The sequence below is a fragment of the Babylonia areolata genome, chromosome 26, assembly GCF_041734735.1.
Source record: "Babylonia areolata isolate BAREFJ2019XMU chromosome 26, ASM4173473v1, whole genome shotgun sequence".
Taxonomy (NCBI): domain Eukaryota; kingdom Metazoa; phylum Mollusca; class Gastropoda; order Neogastropoda; family Buccinidae; genus Babylonia; species Babylonia areolata.
In genome coordinates, this window is record NC_134901.1 from 25,648,031 (window position 1) to 25,658,213 (window position 10,183).

The 10,183-nt window shown below is 44.5% G+C and overlaps 1 protein-coding gene across 1 annotated transcript in view; it reads left to right on the forward strand.

The window, feature by feature from the left end:
• The window catches only part of LOC143300233 (uncharacterized), a 17,948-nt gene extending 8,029 nt beyond the window's left edge, over positions 1-9,919 (forward strand). The window contains exons 3-5 of the mRNA XM_076613816.1: positions 644-1,125; positions 2,594-4,639; positions 6,420-9,919. Coding sequence (XP_076469931.1) covers positions 644-1,125; positions 2,594-4,639; positions 6,420-6,676 — 2,785 coding nt within the window. The 3' untranslated portion in view covers positions 6,677-9,919. The remainder of the gene's footprint in view (positions 1-643; positions 1,126-2,593; positions 4,640-6,419) is intronic.
• The last annotated feature ends 264 nt before the right edge of the window (positions 9,920-10,183 follow it).

Sequence of the window (10,183 nt, forward strand, 5' to 3'; positions counted from 1 at the left end):
GAGTGCGCTGCGCGCACGGGCACACACACACACACACACACACACACACACACACACACACACACACACATGAAGAAAGAGGACGAGTCAGAGATTTGGTATTTCGCCGAAACTGGGGTTCGAACTCCGGAAACTGAACACGGGCGAGGATCCAGTGCTCTAACCATTCGGCCGCCTCACCCGTCAACGGCCAGATACAAAGAAGGAGTCGATAGAATTTGCATGTTTCGACATGTCCGTTGGTTTTAATTTTAACTGCAGTCTTTTACCAATACTATGATTATGATTATTATTATTATTATTATTAGTAGTAGTAGTAGTAGTAGTAGTAGTAGTCTTCTTTTTTCCGGGGAATACACATTCTTGTGATTTTGGCCATCATCTCTTCATCCCTCTCCTCCCCCCGTCCCTCTCTTCTATCTCAGTTCTCCTCCTCCTCCTTCCTTAATTTTTCTTCTCCCCCCCCCCCTTTCTTTGTTGTTGCTGTTCTTGTCGTTCATCTTCTTTGTTCTTCTTCTTCCCCTTCCTTGTCCTAGTGGATTAACAATCAATATAATTATATCCTTTTATTTCAACTCGAGATTAACAGGAATAATGAAATGATAATGAATAACAATCAACGTGTTGAGTTTTCTTTCAACAGACTGTCAAAAGTTCTGGATCTGATTGGGAAAGACGTAGAGGAAAGGACCAGCCAAACTGGAGATGAAAACGGTGACTGGACCGACGGTTCTGCGACAGATGCCCCGCTCCAGGGTTTCAGCCTTTTCAAAACGACACAAGGGGATTATCCTTTCGTGGGGAAGTTCAAGCTGGGCAGCAGCTTGGGACCAGGGGAGGGGAATCTGCAGCGAAAACCAAACACGGAATGGTTGTGTTCACTGAGAAGCCTTACGGGCGCCAACTTCAAGGTTGTGCTGACGTGGCTCTTGGGGAGGAAGCAGGAAGCGGAACAGGAGGCCCGCCATCTTGTCGGGCAGTATCCTTTCAGCTTGGTGTCCGCGGCGAATTTGTTCTACATCCTGTGGAGGAGAGGGGAGAGGAAAGAGGCAGCGGAGCTTCTGCCCCTTTTCAGTGCGCTGGAGAGACGGAAGCCCGACATCTATGATGGAATCATGTGTGAAGGTACAAAGAAACGTCACTTGTAGTTATGTGGGACTGCTTCATCAGTCCTGCGCGCACGCACGCATACACATACAAAACGACATGCACACATACGCACATGCACATACACACACGCACTCATGCACACATACAACGCAAAGACGCGCGCGCGCGCACACACACAGACACACAACACAACACAATACAACACAATACAACACACACACACACACACACCGTGACACACACACACACACACACACACACACACACACAGAGAAAAATAGCCAAGTCCTATAAACAGCTACCACCGTACATGTGAACATTACCCGTATTAATGCGTTTGTTTTACTAATCCACGTGTCGTAACTGCCTTCGTTTTAGTGTTGCGCGGAAAGCTGTCACATTAAAGACGATTTATACATAATTATTGTTGTCCCTATTTATTATTCTCACAAAAAGGCACTCTCTATTTCCAAACACCTGCACCCACACCCGCAGACACGTTGACAGGTGTCCCGCGCTGTGCAATGCATGCTGAAATTGTATTTCTTTAGTACCTTAAATACAGATAGTATTCGGTGAATGTTATAGCTGCACACTGTTGATTTCCCCTTGAACTTTCAAGTGAGTGAACAAAATCTCCAGGCATACCGGCCGCCATGGCGAAGTGTTTAGTGTCACGGAGTGAAAACTGGGAGGACGTGGGTTCGAGTCTACGGTAATTATTTTCGGTGCCCACCTGGATATGTCTTTCAGGGTGCTGCTCAAAATTTTATTTCCTAACCAACACTGTAGGTGTTTGTGTCTCTCTGACCTGGTTGATGCCGGGCTATATTATGGAAGGAAATGTTAAGTATGGCCTTGTCACGTTGTCCCAGTTTAAAACGCCATAGCAGAATCGTCGTCATCCTCTTTCTATGGTGTTATCGATATTGGGGGGGGGGGGGGGGGGGAAGAGAAAAAAAATGTCGCAGATCCTGTGGGCTTTTATATGTTGCTCTTATGGTGACCTCAGTTTCGACCCCTTTCCATTACTCTGCTCAGGGTGAGTTCCTGTATTTGGTCTTGGCATATTCATGGGGGGGAGGGGGGGGGGATGGGGTTGTCGCTGGAGGGAAGTGGTGGCGGTCTCCACTATGGAGGTGACGCTCTCACAATCTGTCTCCGTTACCAAGCGATTGTTGTCGTTAGCTGGCGGCTTAACAGGTGGTGTGCCGCGTTTGCGGAGTCAGAGCAAACAGAATTGAACACCTCCGAAGTGAGTCTCCTCTGGTGAGCGGCTTCATGGCAATAATTCCCATGTGGACTAGTGGCATGGGAGTAATCGCACTGAAATGGGGATGGTGGGGCATCTTAGAAAAAAAATCCCCTGTCATCATTCTGTTTATGCATGATGTATAGTAAGCTTAACACGAAAAAGAAATAAATAAAATTGTCAAAGCTATCATGAATTTGACTATAACCGTTCCACTTTGTTCTTCACCAGACCAAGTAGAACTGGCAGAGTGCTACACAGAACTGGGGAGTGAATTCATTCTTCCTGCCGTGGACATCATGGAAAAGGAAGTCCAGAAGAAGCCTCACAAGCGTGGGTGGAAATGGCTGTTGGCTTCCACCTTGTGGCAATCAACAAATGCCGGTTATTTGTGGACTCGGCCCGTCCAGGACATGACAGCTCCATTGCTCAAGGCTATTGACATCTGTCTGGAACTGATCCAGGACAGTGGGGAAGACGTCTTGGGACTGAAAGCGGCAGCAGCATCCGTACTGGGAGAGATCATTCACTCAGAGTCCTACACGGAACGACAGCATGCCTCGAAGGAGGTGCTGCAAAGAACTGAAGCTGCTGGCTGGAATGCCAGCAAGTGCTTTGACACTGTCTTGCAGGCGAAGGAGGTGGGCCGATATGCGCCCTGCTTGATTAGAGCAGGAAAATACTACCGCTACACAAAACAGCTTCAGAAGTCACTCACGGTTTTGAAGAAGGCCGTTGCTCTTCAGGATTCACCTTTAGCACACCATCATCTTGGTCTAACATTGAAGAAACAGGCTCTTACGGAAAGGCGTCGGGCTTGGGAGAATTCAAAGCATCAGTTGAAGGGAAAGAAACCATTTATCAGTGAAGTGGGACCCAGACGGGGAGCCAGTAAGCAAAAGCTTGGGGTGATCTCGCGGTCGAGAATTCATGCTGGAGATTCAGCAATGAAAAGTATTGAGGTATCTATGAAGTCAGAGATCTACAAGAACTTATCGCGGAAAGACAGATATGTGACTGAAAGCATGCATCATTTGAACAAGGCAATCATATTAAGTCACAATGAATGCAACTCAGCATCTTATGATCTTGGGCTTATGTATAAAGCGCTTGGAGAGTACAACGAGGCACTGGGGCAGTTCCTGGTAATTGCGCAAATCGACACAGAGCCATGCTGGGTAGTAAATGCTTTCGAACAGTCTGCTCTGGTCCTCCTGGAAAAATGCAGCCTGGAAGAAAACGAGACACGAGCGAGGACGCTTGAAAAGGATGGCCGATCATTACTGACCATGGCCGTTCTTATCCAGTCCCGTCTTGTCCGAGAGTTCCGGGGTGACAGACCTGATACACATGCTGTGTGGAGGTCTTGCTACAGTCTGGGTCAGTATTTGCGGCTTCAGCAAGAAGTCGAAGGAGTTTTCAAGTCTGACTCATCAGCTGAGATCTGGCTTCTTCGATTGTTGAGAGTGTATGCCGACACACTGCCTGTTCTGACCTTTCTCCAACAGATCACTCAGCGCGATGCAGATGGTCCTGGGATGATAACGAAGATAAATAAATACTGGCGAGACGAGCGCCATGAAGATGCCATTCTGCTCACCCATCTCCTCCACCTGACTGAGCAAGGAAGACAAATGAATGAAGGGGATTGGAAATCAGGCGTCAGGACCCTCGTGCTGGTTGCCAGGGCCAAGCTGCTGAAGGATGTGAACGCCAAGCTCGTCGACACAATCGAGACCAACATGGCCAAAAGACTGTTCCGCTGGGCTTTTGAAGACGCCTGCACGAACGCGACATTCACCGGACACCAGCATGCTCCTTCTGCTAACCTTGCGCCTTCTGCATCTTCCAGGGCAGAATTTCCACAGGTCTGGGGTAAAGAAGGTGCTGCTCTGGCGCCACCCCCTGCAGAAACCCAGGCAGAGGTCACAGAAAACGGACTGGAATTTCCGACCGACGCGCAGGAGACCAGGACCAAGGACTCCCAGGACGCAACAACCACATACACAGGCGGCACAGGTGCAGAGATGGGCAGTGATCAGCTGTGGTGGACGAAGGAAGGAGATTCTGAGTCCCTGGTCTATCACGTGGTCCTGGTGCATGATCCGCTGGACCCAGACAGCGCCCACTTTGCCCTGGAGTTGCGGCACGTGCTGCAGGAGGTGTGCGGGCTGGTGACTCATCTGGCGGAGTCTGGCCCCAAGGATGTCATGCAGAAAGCAACAACACAGGCCATCGACAGTACCCGCCAGGTGCTTGTCATCCACGGCTGTAAGGGTATGTACGTGTGTGTGTGTGTGTGTGTGTGTGTGTGTGTGTGTGTGTATGCGTGTGTGTGTGCGTGCGTGTGTATGTGTGTGTGTTCAGAAAAAAAGAGTGAGAGGGATGGGGCAAGTGTGTGCGTGCGTGCGTGTGTGTGTGTGTGCGTACGTGCGTGCGTGCTTGCCGTGCGTGTCAGTGTGTCCTGATATGCGGGATCGAAAGAACACAGAGGGAGCAGATGCAAACACTTCAAAGACTTCGATGGCTTTTGTTTGTGACAGTGGTGCACCACCTGATATGAGTATCATTGCCTTAACGTCTTTGCACGCGTTGATTCAGTACAGATTGATAACATACCACACAGATCTGTTTGCATGCGTATTGGTACTCCGGCTGCCGCACAGGTTCAAAAAGACTGGCGATATACATGTGCCAACGTCGAACTTCAGTAAAAATAGATTGTCACTATTGTGCTCGTGCATGGACTCAATACAGTACATTTGCACTGGGTTTATGGGTTTGGCTCTGATCAGTCTGTTATCATCAATAACAATTCGTATTACACCAGAGTTCATCCAATCGATTGTTTTTATTTTTATTTTATTATTATTATTATTTTTTTTAATCACGTGTGTTCGTTAACATCATCTGGAGAGCTGATCTTTGGGAAATTCCATCTTCCGAGCGCAGCGTCGCGTTTTTACAGAAAACAAAAACTGACTGCTTTTAGCATTGTATTGCGTTGTACATTTTGTCACACCACTTCGATCTCTTTATGTGAAATTCGGGCTGCTGTCCCCGTGGAGAGCGCTACTGACTTCAGGCGGGGCAGAGCCACTCTCATAATTATGTATCTCTACCACACACACACACACACACATATATATATATATATTTGTGTGTGTGTGTGTGTGTGTGTGTGTGTTCAGATAAAGATGCCTATAAAGTTAAAACTGATGATACTACTACTACCACCACCACCACTACTACCACTACTACTACTGATAATATAATAATCTGTCAATTCATCAATAAAATGAATACAAGAAATGATAATATATAAAGTACAAATGAATAGCTAAATATATTTTTTAAACAGTGGGAATAAAGGAGGGAAGACAGAAAGAAAGAAAACAAGAAAGGAAAGGCAGTGAATTACTGGTTAGAAAGGAGAGGGGGGAGGGGGAGGAGTGTAAATGATGATGATGATGATGGTGATGAGAGAGAGAGAGAGAGAGAGAGAGAGAGAGGGGCGGGGGGTGGGGGGGGGGGGGAATGCTGACATGTCTTCTGCATTAATAAATCATTGAAGTGTTCCCACAAGAGAAAAAGAGAGAATGGTGCTCCATGATTCACGACTGAGCGAAAGAAACAGCTTGTGGAACTGAGAAAGACATGAGACATGTTTGTTGGCATGTTTGACACATCGCTTTTCATCCGATCCAGTTTACGGCACTGATGAACGTTTCTCATCTGCCAGCAGGAAAGGAAAGTAGCGTGTGTTCCAGTGTGTGTGTGTGTGTGTGCATCAGCTCATTTCATCAGTTCAACGACCCACAAAACAAAACAAGACAAAACTGAAGTGTAGGTAATGAAACAAACAACAATTCTTTTTCCTGTTTGACTTATTTAAAAGAAACACACACACACACACACACAGACACACACACACAAAAAAAAACAGAAAAAAAGAAGAAGAAAAAACCGAAAACAAAAAACAGGAATAAATAATCACCATGCAGTACCCATATATCCTACTTTTCACCTGATCAGTTCGATGATTTATTTGTCACAGAACTGTCACCAGAACTGGAGAGCTACATTCACTACGCCTGTGCCAAGTTTCCAGAAGTGCCTGACACTGTTTCCTCAGTTTCGACCTTGACCCTCGGCAACCGCGGTGCTCTGCCAGAACTGCTTCGGAGTCGTCCCAGCCTCCAGTGGCCCAGCGCAAGTGTTGCACCACAAGGGTATGGAAGGCTCACGGTAAAATGGGTGGAGAGTGTGTGCAAGCTGTTTTGCTTCCTGGTTGGGCTTGAGATGACATTTTGAGGTGGACTGATTGGTTTTTGCATTACTGGTGACTGCTACAGGCTGTTAGCTGTTTGTGCCATGCTTTGAGTTTGAGAAATCGTAACAGTTTGGGGCTGTTTTGCTTTGTTGTTGTTGTTGTCGGCTTGTTGTTGAACTTGGTGGTGGTTATACCAAGAAGATGGCTTCCATCTCAGTCACTTGTTGCTCATGCTGCTTAGAAACAGAATGGGGGTTTTTTTGTTACTTTATTTTAATTTTTTGATTCTTTATTTTTTTTTTTTTCATATCCAAGGATAGTCTCTCATTCGGTTATGAGAAGAGCAGGCATGTGCTCTTTCTTTTCCCAGCAGATGTGGGCTGGTGCTGTGTATATAATGGATCTGTCCACATGCTCTGACATCCCCATCAAATTGAAACATCATGATTAATAACACTCGAGATGTTGTCAGCCATATTATTATTTGGTGGTAGAGCGTTCATTCTACAAACACGCTTTGAAATGAGCAATGCTTCACACATTAAATTTCATTGCTAACATGTTCCACAGGAACAATATGCAAAGAACTCTTGTCAGCAGGGTGACTGACAAAGTTAATGCGAGCAGCTAAGTGTCTTCATTTTCTCTAGTGCTGTTGCTCTCTTCGCTCTGCTACCACATGCCATTTCCATACTCCATTTTTGTGTGCCTATTTATACTAATATATACTACTGTTTCTAATGACCATATTACTTTATCTCATCAATGTATTTCATCTCAGTATTATATATATACACTACCAGCAATCATTGATAATACTAATTAATTCTCCTGCAGAATAAGCAGAATACAGTAAACTTGAAGTGAGTTTGTCCATACAATTATGCCCGTTATGCTTGTGTGTATCAACATGATCTAAAGTAATGGGTAAAAATGTTTTATATATTATTAAAAAAATTTTTTATGGAAGGAATTCTTACATATTGATTGTGCTATCATTCCCGTGTGTACCCTCTTGCCTTAATGGTGTTCCTTACTGAAGAGTAGGATATTTCAATAAAACATGTTTATAAAATGTGATTACAAATTTAGTAGATTTGATAAGCGGAGGTTGTACTTAGATCAGTACTAAATCTGGATTTCCTGTTGCTACAGCTTCCTGAAGAAGTGTAATGGAACAAAAATTTGTTGTCTATTTCAAGAAGAATAAATTCTAATGAGTGGATAGCGTGTGCGCCGAGTTTTATTGTATTTATTATTATTTCAACTGACGATCATCTTAGAACTATAGCACCCTTCATCATGGCAGAGGTGTGTGTGTATACATATATCTCAGTATATAGATATCTATGTGTGTGTATGTATATATATATATATATATATATATATATATATATATATATACACATATCATGTTCATCCCTTGGATTTGAAGATGACCATGGTTCAAGAATCAGACTGAAGATCGGTGGCTGTAGGTCCAGAGGTGACAGATGAGGCCAATCAGGGTCCTGAAGACTCGCCCACATGTGGGTCACAAGTGAGTGGGTGCTGTCGTGGCATTGGATGTTGCTTGGGCCATGTGCACAACATGCTTTATTTGCCTCGGTGATGTGTCTTGCTTCATCTGCGCAGGTTCCTGTGGTGATCTTGCTGTGCCAGGGTCTCCCACATAATTATAAGCAAACACACACATATATATACTGTAAACTACTTTGTAAGTGTCCCCAACCCCAGTTTACACAAATTTCACCCCTAAAGTTGGGGACGGGCGTTTACTGTACTGGGGGACTGTACTCTTGCTGGAGTTCCCATACTTAGTTTCCACCATACCAAAGCACTTGCTGGGCTAGGTGTGAGGACACACTGACCACTTGAACGATACGCTGCATCATGGAGTAACGGGTTTGTCCTTATTCCAATCATTTGACATGTGCACACAGCAGCAATGACAAGAAATGTGTAAACATAAATTAGTTTGTTTTGTTTTTTTATTAAAAACTGGCATTGCCTTTTAGTCCTGAATAATTTATGCGAAACAGAATTTACGGATAATACAGAACAAACGCATGGTTACCTTGATGGTTGTTTGACTTGTCATGAAAGAACAATGAGGCTAGAAGGACGAACCAAGAGCTCCCTTTTTTTGAGGATGTGTCTGGGTTTGTTCCAATGTACCTTTTATTTACCTGTGTGCAAGCTGAATGGGTAGCATAAGCAGCATTGACTGAGTTGAATACCTTGTTTGTGGATAGGGGATATGTGCTCTAAAGACACCATCCTTTTCGACGATTATCGGCGCCAAGGGAAGCAACTGCACATTTGTAACCTATGTGGTTGACGCTGTAGTTACTTTCGCCGACACAGCACGTCGCTCCTGCCCCCTGTGCTGTCCACCAATGATGTTTTTTTGGTTTCTCATTGGGTCCTGATGCCCATTCATGGACTTCACACAACTTTGCATAGCAACTGCACCTTTCTTGCTGTTTCTCAGGCTATTGGCCACAGAACTTTGGGGTTCTTCATCCCCCCACACTTGCACACAGTCCTCTGCAGGCAACCATCCCTATTACCATTCTCTTCTGGTTATACACAATAACAGGAAATAAATGACAATATTTCCCCTTCTATTCTTTTTGATTTATTATCAAAAAAATAAAATAAAATAAAATAAAATAATAAAAAAGTATATATATATATATATATATATATATATATATATAGAGAGAGAGAGAGAGAGAGAGAGAGAGAGATACAATATCTTGCTACATTTATACACATTTCTATTTACACTTATAGATGTATACTTATCCCTCGGTATACACTTGTGTGTGCTTACGGGATAGGTTCATACGACTTTCATATTAACATGTACAATTTTATTTCTATCTCTATTCATTGACATCTATTCATTGAGATTACCTACATAGCAATATAGGCACACTTGCAATTGCATCATTCTGTTCACAATGCCCAGATCTCTCTGTGTCTACATACTGGCACTTTATTCATATGTGTATGTACATCTCTTATGAATAGGTGCATACACAGATTCCTTCCCATTACGGATTATGCACACTTACCCATTTACTTGGGTATATCTGTGCACGCTACACGTTTGCTTATACAGCCGCTTATTTCTCTTGACTCGATCTCTTGTCATGTCATTGGCATATTCCTCACACCATCACTTGAGTTGATGGAAGTTTATAATCCCATTGCACATATATGTATTCATTTTCATAAATTCACCCCTACCTTGCTTTCGGAGGACGACTGCACTCGCAGAATGTATGCTCCTTCTCATATCAGTAGTGGCTGGTCCTTAGGGACCCACACACACTCCCTTCCCACCCACAGGGCTAAGGATGCCCTCTCTTGGTGCATGGAGGGACAAGGCAACCCAACTCATTTGCCTACAACAATCACCCACAGGGTTAGAGATGCCCTAACCTGGTACAAGGAGGGATGAGGCAGTCCAACTTAAGAGGTGCCACTCCTGACACACATGCCCTTCATTCCTTCTAAGTTTTAGCGGGCCCAAAAAC